Source organism: Fundulus heteroclitus, chromosome 2, assembly GCF_011125445.2.
Source record: "Fundulus heteroclitus isolate FHET01 chromosome 2, MU-UCD_Fhet_4.1, whole genome shotgun sequence".
Lineage (NCBI taxonomy): Eukaryota > Metazoa > Chordata > Actinopteri > Cyprinodontiformes > Fundulidae > Fundulus > Fundulus heteroclitus.
Window position 1 is genome coordinate 28,607,627 of NC_046362.1, and position 13,217 is coordinate 28,620,843.

Genomic DNA, 13,217 nt, shown 5'->3' on the forward strand with positions numbered 1-13,217 from the left:
TGAAAGCAAACACATCATAGAAACATGTAGCTAACAGACTCTTGAAACATATAGCTAACAGACAACTTTAAAAGTGTCACCTTAGTCCCTCCATATTTGATGGCCAAGTTGAGTGTGCAGGGGACCTTGCTGTTATTGGTAAGTTTGAAGCGGGCTTGAGCAGATCGCCCCACCAGAACATTGTTGAAGATAAATTTTTTCTCATCCAGGACAAAAATTCCTTCAGCATTGCTGAACTGCTCAGAGGAGAGCTGGCTATTGTTTGGACACAAATGACATTCTTCAAAGATGGAGGCCGGGTCGACCACAATGCCTGAGCAGAAAGACAGAAATAAAAAAATTAAAAATAAAGACACGAAAAATGTGTTGACTTAAGAGTTAGGGACAAATCTAGCTTGTTTTCTTTTTGACGTTAAATTTGCAGTTTACAACAGTTCAACCTTTTTCCTCATATATATATTTAGGCTGATGGTTACAGTGTCAAGGATTGCTAAGACAAAAGTATAATTTCCAACTTATAGATCAGTGTTGGTTCCTGGCTTGTTTTTGGAATCATTTAATATCATGAACCTCAGTTCAAGTGTTTTGGACTGTGGACTGTTTTTTTTCTAGGTTACTTTTAGTGTAATTAAACAACTTTTTTTTGTTCTGCCTCCCTTTTACCTGCATTTGGGTTCTTCATAACCCTCAACCCCTTTGTGTGACAACAAGCTAAACAGACATTCTTGCACCTTTTGTAGTCGCTTTTCTTCCTGCAAATGTCTTTATGTTTTATGGTACACACGTGCATCTATCTAATAATTTATTTTTCCAAGTCCTGTATTTTGACTTTAGGACATCATGCCGTCTCTTGACCTCGAAACAATTCAATATTTTATTCTAATTAACAGAGAAATTTGGAAAAATATATATTCAACTTAAGAGATTTGGCTGCTTGCAATATAATTTGATCTCTTTCATAAGTCCCCATAGTTGGGTTAGGTTATCTATTTCCACGTGTAGTTGGGTGTTTTAGTCCGTCAAGTAATCATTTAATGTGTTGAACAAACCCTCTATTTTTTTTTATTCAAAGATCTCTCTTCTTGTTCGGGTATGGTGGGCTTTTTGCTTTTTGTGTATAATTCCAGTTTTATTTTATAAGTTTTAGCTATCAGAATTTCGGTTGCTATATATCGGTACCTGTAATACTTTATCAGTTTGTTTTGCTTTTCTTTTTATATCTCTCTTTGCGGGTGTAGAAGCAGACTCCAAGGATATGATCTTGTTCTCTCCTTTTCCGCTCCTTTTTTCATCTTTTCTCCTTTTAGCATTTCGTCTTATCTTTTTCTTTTTTTCTTTTCTATCTTTCCGGTTTTGTGTCCCAGAATAAAATCTAATAAAGCTTTATGCATATATAAACCAAGCGGAGCACTATAGCGAAAGCAGTAATGCTCCACAAGTAAAATCTCTTGGGCTGTCTTTGGCATTAAGACAACAATTCTTAATGCTACACTTACACAAACACACAAAAAAATTTAATATTAAAATGTATATTTTCAGTGTTAATGTTGTTCCTTCATTTTATATTTTCCGATTGGGTTTTGTGGTATGTAAGATCACATTTCTGTACCCAACCAAGCCCCACACAGCTCATATGTACCCCCAAGCTTTACTTTTGCTGTTTGCCAGTTAATTATGAAACCCCTTTCTATTTGCAAAAAGACCAGAGATCAGCAAACCTTTGTTTCTCTTTAAACCTGGGAAAGAAAGAATGTTACAGTTGTTCAATAAAAAAATTACTCTCCAGTAGAATGATGCCAACTGAATGCTTTCCATGTGTTTTGGAACTAAGAAATTTAGGTAGATCTCTAAAAACCAAGTGATAAATGACATAAAAAGGACTAGATAAAACACTTGTACCATTAGTGTCATAAAATCATTCAGAAGCACTGCTGAAACCCATCGTCTCTCTTGACCATGATCTGCTTAAGTTGTTATTCTGTAAAATGTTTGGTGCCTGGCTTAAAGACCAGAATGTTTTTGGATATTAACAAAATCAAACTATTGAAAATTTACCAATTTCCTAGATTTTTCATCGATCTTTAAAAAATATTTGTAAAATACTTTACAAATTTATGCTGAGAAATTATAAGTGTTGGATTATTTTTCTGACAACAGATGAATCTGTTATCATGGTTATTTGTAAAATCCTCACTTAATATCTAATCATGTTTCTCACCGACGGGAAATTATTCCATTTATATGTAAATCATATATGATTTTTAAATTAGATTTTTAAGATTAACATTTTTTTTATGTTGCAACACATCTCTCACCCGGTTTGCAGACTTCAGCGAACAGCCTGTATGTTTCAGGCTGGAGTGAGGGGTCGCGGCCACCAATGTCGATTAACAGGCCCTGGTTCCAGGCCCCAAGCTGCTCAGCCACGCAGACCACGTTTATCTGCTGCTGAGACCCAGGCTGCAGGTTTCCAGTGCAGGGAGACACTGAGAAAATGCCTAAGTTTAGACAAGCCTGGATGGAAGGAGAGTTAATGAGAAAACTGAGTTAGACAAAAAAGGAAAACTTGCATCTAACAAACCCAAATTGTGATCACAGTAGCTTGCATTGCGTTTCTTTTTAATAGATATATAAAACGGGCACAAAAGACAAAATATCTCTTGCATTATGATGTAAAACAAGCTATGTCTGCTAAAAAAAGAACTGGCACCAGTCACTTACTTCCCGAGTATTGAATTCTCTCACAGGAGGATCTTGTCTTACTTCGAGAGTGGCACCAGTGGACTTTGCTGAAACACTTTCTCTAGGTGCCACCTTACCTCGTCCTCTAAAGTCACATCAAAAGATACAAAACGCGGTTTAATTTTAACTCTTCAAATAAACTCAAATCCTTATGAGCAAATAAACAATGAAATGTGTTATTGTTTCAGGTAGTAGTAGAAGGAGAAAACATTTTTACGTGACAAGTTGCTCTTATCAAGGTTTCAACTGTGAAATGCCCTTTACATGTCTTATTTGCTAATACATGTTCAGCAGTTTCGTTTACTTAAAATGCAATTTCAAAACAGAAAAAGAAGTTGCATATATGATGCATTTTGCAGTGTCAACATTGTTATAATTTTGAACAACTTTCTACAGTATACCTACTGTAGCGTTTTAAGTAAACATTAAAACATTGATTAGAGTTCAAAGGCTCTTCTTTGCGAATAAAAACACAAACTATATTCCTACCCCGACCATGCTTGGTTTCCGAGTTCAGATATCATGCGACTGAGGATGAAATGTATTGGGAAGGGTCCGATGTTTTCTATTGTGAAGCTCTGGGTTTTGTCTGTGCCATAAACCAGCGGACCAAAGTCGATGTCGCATGCAGGCGTTATCTTGTATCTGAAGAGACACACACAGAAATGTTATCCTCTTCACTAAAGATTCAAAAATAAGACTGGTAATGGAAATGTATTCATCCTGTATTACACAGTAATGTTTCTGTACACAAGAAAATGAATAACAATGGTAACAATAACCTGGATAAAACAGCCTCCAGTGAAATCTTGATGTCTAAGGTGGCTATTGTTTCTCCTCCATTAATGCTGGGTTCAATCACCTGCAGAAGAATATGTCACTTATTATTTTAAGAAATTCTGCTTTAGTTCAGGGGCCTAAAAATCCAAACTTGCTTCCTTTTCTAACCTGTAACTTCTCACCATGGCCAAGTTCTACAAAGGCCCGGTAATGAGGTATTCAATTTATTTAGGTGTTAGAACAGGATACATCTAAATGTTGTAGGACTCTGGTGAAGCTAGAGATGCCTACTTTAGATGAAACTCAAACAGGAATTTCTCAAGGTATTTTACAGATCTGTACAGCTGAATACAGTAATTAAAACTTTGTAGAATCCTTTGATTTATTTTGCTTCAGTTTAAGCTCATGTTAACCAAAGAAGTAATCTAAGGGACTTTTACAGAAAAGTTGCATGGTGTTGCTGAGATGCTGACAAGCAATCATTATCTGCAAGAATATCATGCTGATTTAGTGCTTTTAAGTACTTTAACCATTTGTGGATGAAATAATTACAGCTTGTCCCCTAAAAGTCACTTCTCCCCTAGAGTACGTGAGCAGACACAAGGGCCTGCTCATTAGCTCCACTCTCCACTTGTAGCCTGCTTTGTTGGGGTCATTGCTTGCATATTTACTGTGCAGAATTGGAAATGTTTATACTGTGAGTTGTTTTTTGTTATGTCTCACAGCTAAGCTTTAGCCTGATCCAGCAAGGTACAAGAGCGGGGAGCCATTCGGAATCAAAGTGCGAGTTGGGGAAGATCAGAGCTGAAGCTGCAGCTGGGCTGTGGGTGTGATTACTTTCAATCTCTGCTCTGATTCTCAATAAAGTGCTGGTACTTGATCAATTCACTGTTTACTTCTATTCAATAAGTAACTGGGGAGTCAGTTATAATTATTTCCCACAACGCCATAACTGTGTGGTATGGGAGCTGCACAGTGAAGGAGAAGAGAGACTTTGCTCGGGTGCTGAAGACAACACAGGGAATTGTGCATTCCAAAAAAAAGTTAAAAAACAAAACAACTGGACTTTTTTTTCGAAGTTGGAAGACGTTTCGCTTCCCATCCAGAAAGCTTTCTCAATTCAAATGTCTGGAGTAGTGTAGAGTTCCAAGCTTTATATTTTTGCCCAAAAAGGCGTTGTTATGGCTTAGATAACATGCACATTAAACTGAAACTGGTCCACCCCTTAGCAATGGGGAGTCGTTAGGTACTAGCAGACCACAAAGACTATCTTCATCTTAAAAAAAGTAAAATAAAACACAAAATAACCCCCGTACATATTGTTCACTATATTATTACCTGCACCCATTGATTGAACAAACATTGATATATTACTGAATAAAATTAGGTGCCCTACACGAGTCTGATTTTTTTGTAGCCTTTCTCTAATTCACAGAAAGTCAAGATTATACATATAGGCAACAATATATAAATTGGTAATATACCTTATTAGTAAGTTACATCTCACACACAAATCACATGCCTTTTGTAGCCATGAACCAGTTAACCTCAAATAACACCTACAGAATTAAACCTGGACAAACAATGGTATTCCACCAGGAGGTTGATGCCAGATAGAAACAGAGAAACAGAACTGAAATAGGTACAGTCTGTTGATGTGAAGGTTATGGAATGGTTCTGACCTCAAACCTACTGAAAAACTTGCAGATAAGCGATTAAAAGCTGTGTTCCTGGAAGAAAATTTAAATGAACACAACTAATTCTGCCAAATAGAGAAATCAAATATCCAGAACTATAAAAGAAGGATGTAGAAGACTACACTATGAGGCATTTTAATTTATCAACTGAATTATTATTGTTTTATTTCACAGTTTGTGTATAATTTTGAGAAAACCTTACAACTTTGTACCCAGTTCTTCTTTTAAAAATCATTATGGTTGTGTTTTGTCATAATGATTCCACCATGGGGAAAAAAAAATCCACATTTTTAAAAGCTCTAAATTTCTGTGACATTGACGGTCAAGATGAGAAGATGGAACACTCTGAAAGGAACTGTATTAAAGTGGAGGACAACATTTAGTTGAAGATTATTTACTTTTCTTGAGTCTAAGAAAGAAAATCTGAAAGAGAAGAATGCGACCTGGCAACTTAGGATGGGTTCTTCTTTCAATGAGACTTCCTTATCTGGGCAGCAGGCAATCGCTATGGCTGTGGGTTTCGCACGGGGCAACAGAGTCCCACTCTGTGGAGACACTATGAACATGGACTCCAAGCTGGGAAGTGTTGGGTCAGAACGCTCAAATGTAAATCTTAAAAACAAAAGCAAAAAGCAGCAATAAAATCATTGGTACATAAAGGTTGTCTACCAAAAACTGAGAACAAAAATGTAAAAAATAGTCATGCTCACTTGAAGGCTAAGTCATATTTTCCCTTGTTTGTCAGTTTGAGATGCTGTTTGACTTCATCAAAAGCTCTGATCATTCCAAAGTCCAAATTAGCCGCTGTCATGGAAACAAGAGTGTGTGTCATTATTAATATTTCAGAAAAACATCTCAGCGACTAAGTAATAAACCATGTAGATTAGCTGAAAGATATTGAGTTAAGGGACCAGTCTGTAGGATTTGTGTGGCCAAGCTGTGAGATTGCAAATTGCTGACAGAGGAAAATATAAAATCTGACACCAGAATTTATAGAGAAATATAAGCAGAGCCATTATTACTAAACTTTTGTTTAAATATTTTCCAGAGGCCATAAAAAACATTTTTTTTTCAATTTATTCCTACATGCTGAATAGGTTGAATACTAAATAATTATTTTTCTGTTTTTAAAAATTTCAGAATTAATGCATTTCAGACACTTATAAATTCAGTTTATCATGACCGAGCATTAGATAAAAACCTCTCCATTTCACACCCAGTCAAATCTGAACAGGATTAATGGAAACATTTAAAGAAAAGGTTTAAATGTACTTTTACAGAGTCCTTTTCTTGCCTCACCCGAAATTGATCTATAAGTTCAACAATTACAACCTCTGGCAAAATATATGGCATCACTACCCTTTAGGATGCTCAGTTACATATTTTACTTTGTTAAAAACAAATAAATATATAGTAACATAACACAAACACTTTATTTATATGGTTATAATGATTCCGTTTTTCAGGTTAGGTGAAGGAAACACCTGTAGAACCTTTTAGTATTTTGTTGCAGGTTACTTTAGGCATGGACTTCTCAAGGAAAAACATTATTCTTCATCAGACAGTTTCAAATCAAGTAATAGGTAATAATACCTGAGTAAATGGTAAATAGCCTGTACTTCTATAGAGCTTTATCAAGTCTAACGACCCCAAAGCGTTTTTCACTTCCTTTCACCCATTCATGCACACATTTACTAGCCTGGCCAGCCAGACTGAATTACACGGAGCATAAATCAGTCTGGTAAGGCTCTATTCCCTCCGGCCCAAAACAGATCGGACCAATCACAATGCGGGAAGTGGGGACTTTACGATGTGCCACTCTCAGTGGCAGAAGTACCCATAATCCAGCAGTACTTTTCTGCTACCATAACAGTCAAGACACATATGGAGATTTTTGTTGCTTGGTGCCTTGGAAGATTGAGAAAGTGCATGTGAATACATCATTTATCCTTTTGATTTTTTTTTTTAGACAAAGGCAGCAAAGAATTGTTCACTGGAGAGTTTACTCGGCATGTGTCAACCACTATAAATAAAAAAATAAAAAACAGAGGATGTCAATTGGAATTTTGAATTTTGAAATCAAGCTCTACCAGCTCCTTACCAGACTGATACGCAGTGAATACCGTGCACTTCTAGATCCTTTTTTAAAATATTAAGTTGTAAAAAAATAAAATAATTACAATAATTAGTAATTATTATTACAAACTATAGAAACTGCAGCTGGATGATCAGCTCTACAGCATACAAACTTCTCATGCCTCAACTTCTGCAATAACTCTTTATTTGGATTGAAATCCCAACATAATAATCTACTCTGTCATGATTTGGAGGTGTCTGATTATGGTTTTGATTTAGATTCATGTTTTTCTTGTCAGGTTCACTTCTTCCTGTTTTAGATTTGATAGATGTTTTTCCTTATTACTGCATTTCTTTATTTTTTGCCTTTTATTTAATTCTTACATTCATTTGTACTTGGAGTCTTGTGTTTATGTTATCAGTGAGATTATGTCCTTGTATTTCTATTGAGCTCAATTCAATCTGCCCACTCTGCTATAGTTTCAGCCAATTTACCGTATTCAATTCACCTGCTGCTGTTAATTAGATTCAAGTCCTGTCACCTGGGACTCTGCTTGTTTATTCCTCCCTCCCACAGTAACTCACGGCCAGATTGCCAGAAAACTATTGAGTGAGTACGCCTTCCAAAATTCCTTGGCTGCCTGCCTGCTTTTGACCTTGTCTCAGGGTTTTTGGATTTTCCCTGTTTGCCTGGCCCTTGCTGGACACCTCATCGGCTCTCTGATTCTGAACATGACCTTGGACTGCTCTGACCATGATTCCTGCCCAGCCCTTTTGTTCTTGTCTGCCTTCTCCTTCCTGTTTTCTCCTGATGTGAGCAGCCTGCTCGAATATGGACAATGTCTGATAATGTTTAATTTTAAAATAAACTGATCTACTGCCTTTGCTGAAAAAAAGTTGGTACAATCTTTGTTCAGTGATGCATTTTCAACCTTATCAGCAAAACTACAGTGGGTTGATGGAATGTGAAAATGTCTATCTAAATGTAAAAATTTGACATGGTGCTACATACTGTCATTGACTCGGGAAATGGAATTGTTTACTTCAGACAGCCATAAATTTGTTTCACCAAACCATCATCATCTCCTTGGATTACGCAGATACAGGATTCATCACGAAATCTCACATTTCTCCATTCCTCCACAGCCCATGAGTGCTTCAATTTAGCTTCTTAGAACTTTGTGTTGGTGTTAATTATTCTAATTTCATATAGTCTGCTGCATTGTTTAGACTGTTGTTTCATTTGGTCAACCAGCCAGCAGCAATGGTTCATTTAGGCCTGCAAGCGCTTTTTTGCAGGTCTAATTTGGGAAACTAGTAATTGTCTGTTTCAATTTTTAAAATCCTCCTTAATCTCCTTGAGCTAGAATGAATGTTCAGCCCGGCAATTAAACTTTTCTGCCATATCTGTGATTTTTTTTTACTTCTGCATAGTGAACCAGCAGATTTAGCATCCTCTAAGAGCAATATTTCCATATTTTGTCATGTGTTTGTATTTTAGTTGTGACAGAAAAACTTTCAGAAACACCAACATTTTTGATATAGTTAAAATGCATAAAGCATATTTTGTGTGTGTTTTATAATGTGTACCTGGTTCGATCTTCAGATCTACATCATAGGCTTCAGCATTAACTGTTATGTTTTCAGTGTGCAGAATTCCTATGATTTTCTCCGCATCGTATACCTAAAATAAAATACATAAAACAAACTGCAAAGATTGACAACTGCTCGTGAGCAAAATCATACATTTTCACAATGAACATACAGCTCCAGCAAGTAGATTTAACAACTTCAATCATTTTTGAAAAAAACAAGAATTTGGTGCACAAGTCTAATCCACACAGAACCAAAGGTATATATGCAAGCTTAAATGGATAACAAACAATCATTAAAGGTGACATATCATGCTTTTTAGTTCTTCCTTTTCACTTTAAAATAATGCAGTTGTGGTCTATATAAAGTGGAGCTGCAATGCCTTAGTCTGATTTTCCCGCTTTTTACCTTTCTTCTGATGTGTGCCTGAGAGCAACTAATTTTGGTGCTGTCTCTTTAAATCTGGGGCTATGGAGCTAAATTGGAGCCATAAAGTTTGTTCAAAAGACAAAAAAATTACCTTAAAAAATTAAAGTTTTTTCATGTTTTGCAACTGAAAAAGCAAAGAAACTGTGAAAAAAGAGAGTTCAAAACCACATTACACATTCAAGTTCTTTTCTCTCGCAATTGCAGATTTTTTATTTCCCGGCTTCAAACTTCTGTCCCTGTTTTGAAATTCTGCGCATGTAGTCTTTTACTTGTAAACTCGACCGACTCACTGCTCTAGATTAATGTAGAGTCGGTTTCTGGGAAGCACATCTGTGTCACTGAGAGGGTCCTCCAAATGAAAGAAGCTACAACTCAATAATGAAAGCCCATCAAGCCCAATGGAATTTGAGGTTGTCAACATGGACAAGCTAAATCGCTTCTTGGCAAAGGTTTGAAACTGCTAAAGGCGCGTTAAAATAGTAGACCTGCTTTGCTCAGGTTGGCAGATCAGTCATTCGAAAAACAAAGAGAGTGCAAAGAGGTGACTGCACTTTCTTGCTTTTGCAACAAAACTCTAGAATGAACTAGCTTTACATATACAAATTTTAGTGTTTGTTTTGTGTATCTGCATTTTACTGTAAATTTTATTGTATTTGCTGGCTTTAACGTATTATTCTGTTTTTAATTACTAGTTTTTAGAGTGTATAAAGCAAGTTTTATTTTAATGCGATATATAAATAATGTTGAGTTGAGAATATTAATAGTTTTTAAAAAGGGGGAACAATGGTTGGTTTGTAAGCAGACGTTCTTTATAAACAACTCAGCAACATAACACAATCTTTGATAAAAAATATTGTAGTTGATTATAAAAGGCAAAACCTGAATTATAAGATTCACAGTCATGGAATGAAAACACCCCTGATTATGATACGGGTTTGATTATCAATGTAGGTATATAACCTCATTTGTGACTGTAGGTGAGTTTCATCAAGCCTCCCTATGGTCCGACATGTTACCCTCAGCTGTGACAATTGAAGCACGCAGGGGTTACGCTGCGTCTTTATGCATGATCCAGCTACTGATTTTTTCCACTCTTTTCTGCTCCATGCACTTCTACACTGTTACAGTTTTATTAGCACTTTTATTTATGTATTGTAACCCCAGATTCCATGAACAATAGGTGCAGCTTTTAAAGCTCTGCACCTCACTGGTTCCTAAGTGACTGTACAAAAAAACTATATTTGGGAACTGATTGTCTGGTTTCACCATAATTTACTCTCAGTGATACTGGGTTCAGGCGTTGAGTTGGATGGATTTTTTTTTCCATTGGTGCGCTGGGCATGAGAGATAAACAGTAGGAAAAATGCAAAAATAAAGATTGTAAACAGCTCTTTTAGAGAGAAGAGGAGGGATGAGGGGTTTGAGCTAAAGCCTCTAATGTTACAAGTTCCTTAAAATGTCCCTTAAAAGCACCTAAATTGCGTATGAGCACCTGAATTCAAGTGCAAGGCGACACAGCAACCCACCGCAGCACCGCCTGTTCATGTCATTAAGATTGTTCATCTCTGGTTGTGGTATCATAAAGTGGGGACAGTACTAATACCCGTAGTAGTGGTGCACTTCACACAGAGGAAGATATAACTTTTACTGAAATCAACAGTTACATGTAACGATCAGGCTATTCCAACAGTAAAGAGCACAAATCCAAGTTGGTTTTAAAATGGATGAGGCATGTTCTTGAATGATCCCAACCACAACCCTGCTGAATATCTGTGGTCAATGCTAAAAGGTCCTATTTCATGCACCATCAACCTTTCTGAGCTTTTAACTATGTTATGATGCTATTCCTTCATCAAAATCAGATTTGCGCAAGAACCATATCAATGGTCCCAAAAAAAATAATAGACAGTACAAAGCATAAAGGACATGTCAATATCCATGGTGACATGCATATATAAATGAGTGTTTATGTACAATTTTAGTTCTGTTCAAATTAGAGAACATCCAGGACGCATCTAGAATTGTGCACTAAGTTCTTGTGATTGTATTTTACATAATCATTAAATGTGGGAAAATGTCCATCTCATAGAAGTTATCAAAATTTCAAAAATAATATTGTAGTCACGCTCCTGATATGTGCCTGGAAAAATGCAGTAATTTAGATAAATATAGAGAACTTCCAGCCGCAAATTTAAACTTTACCTCAAAACGTAAGAGCTTCTTAACTAGGACTGGCCTTTTGGCCTTGAAGTGCACACTGAGAAGGAAAGAAGAGTTCGGCTGGACGACGCCTTGATCTTGTGGCATCATAAACTCATCACCCAAGGCGTCCACACCATGCAGCATCCAAGACAGCGGCAAAGCGGACTTATTCTGCATCATTATGCCTCGGCTGACGCCCCTGTAGAAACAAAAGGTGATAAAACAACAGCAACGATCAGAGTGTAGTTTCCTGCAGCTATAGTTTGTGACTTTATCACAAGGACATACTTGGACAATACGTTTTCAGAGTAAAATTATTATACTACAATAAATATACTATAATAAACTAGTACAGTTAATATAAAGGTGCTAACCCACAACAAGAAAAAAAGTTGCCTTTATGATAATATTGTATGTTCAGACACAAATCTAAGAAATTATATAGGGCAAGATTTAACTACAACTAAAAATGTAATTGTGTAAGTTCTGTCAGGTCTAACTCAAAAGACTGACAGCTGTAGTTGTAGTTAAAATTGTTTCTACAATCTGTTTGACTAAGGGTGGCTGAATACAACGTCTTGCAAGTCTGATTTCTGAATTTCAAATAACATTCCTTTTCTTTCTTCCACACAACAATTATGCAATACTTTATGTTGGTCCTTCACATAAATAAAATCCTGACAAAATACATAGAAATGAAATGTGTGAACATAAAATGTGACTTCTTTGAATACTTTTGCAAGGCAATGTAAGTGTCCAAACATAAAAACAAATGATTGGAAAAATAGCGAGGTTGTAGAGAAAGTGTAATACAAACTACCTAACTGTATTGTTATGGATTTGTTTATTCGTCTGTATTTTTGTGTTAAAGTCTGCAGACTGGCATCAGTCAGGGGCTAAATATGGTACAGGGCACCCTTTGTTCACTAAGATTAATGTTCTTTCACAATTTAAATAAACTGAAACACATGTCCAGGGGAGCAATTTGAAAAACTTTTCATTGACCCCTTTAAAATATTTCAATACTGTTTGGTTCCTTGGAGAGAAGGTTTATGGAGACAAGCAGAGATGTGTGTTTCTTTTGGTACTTGTGCAGCAGAATCCTGCCAAAGTTCAAATTCTTGTTCTCCAGCTCCAGTTGTGGCTGGACGCCCCAGCAGGAGAAGTGGATGACCACAGGCTCGGGATTCTCCTTGATGTGGCAAACTAAGCTGTCTTTTATTTGTCCCTGCATTGTTGGGAACGCCCAGACTGTCAGCACCTGATAAGGAGAAAGAATATTTACATGTACAGGTTTTAGCCATGTCATATAAATGAATTGATTAAAATTATTCATATAGTAGCACTTCTTTCTGTCCGGGTGTGAGGGTCATTGTGGGAGGATCCAGCAGATAAGTTGTGGCGTGAGTGTCATGCTGGAAACTGAACTGGACCTCTGCCTCCACACCAGAGTTGTTATGAATTACCAGCCTCTCAGAGTTCTCTGGATATGTGTTTTTCTTGTATCTGAAGACAATCGTAAAAATCTGGCATTAAAAAGTAAACATCTGATACATCCCCATTTAAAGTCGTTCTGTCTCTCACCTTTCTCTCGTCTTGCTGCAAAGTAAAGGTCCAAACTCAAAGTAACCAGGTTTGATCACATAGGTTTTCTGAAGGCCTTCCGTCTCCTGTGCTACCCTCTTACTGTGAGCAAAA

The 13,217-nt window shown here is 36.6% G+C and overlaps 1 protein-coding gene across 1 annotated transcript in view; it reads right to left on the reverse strand.

Annotated features, from left to right (window-relative positions):
* The window catches only part of hydin (HYDIN axonemal central pair apparatus protein), a gene marked incomplete in the record, with an annotated part of 105,325 nt that overhangs the window by 21,634 nt on the left and 70,474 nt on the right, over positions 1 to 13,217 (reverse strand). Inside the window, 12 exon segments of the mRNA XM_036152103.1 lie at positions 81 to 313; positions 2,316 to 2,514; positions 2,722 to 2,827; positions 3,232 to 3,387; positions 3,525 to 3,604; positions 5,663 to 5,831; positions 5,930 to 6,023; positions 8,886 to 8,979; positions 11,520 to 11,718; positions 12,608 to 12,780; positions 12,866 to 13,025; positions 13,104 to 13,217. Coding sequence (XP_036007996.1) covers positions 81 to 313; positions 2,316 to 2,514; positions 2,722 to 2,827; positions 3,232 to 3,387; positions 3,525 to 3,604; positions 5,663 to 5,831; positions 5,930 to 6,023; positions 8,886 to 8,979; positions 11,520 to 11,718; positions 12,608 to 12,780; positions 12,866 to 13,025; positions 13,104 to 13,217 — 1,777 coding nt within the window.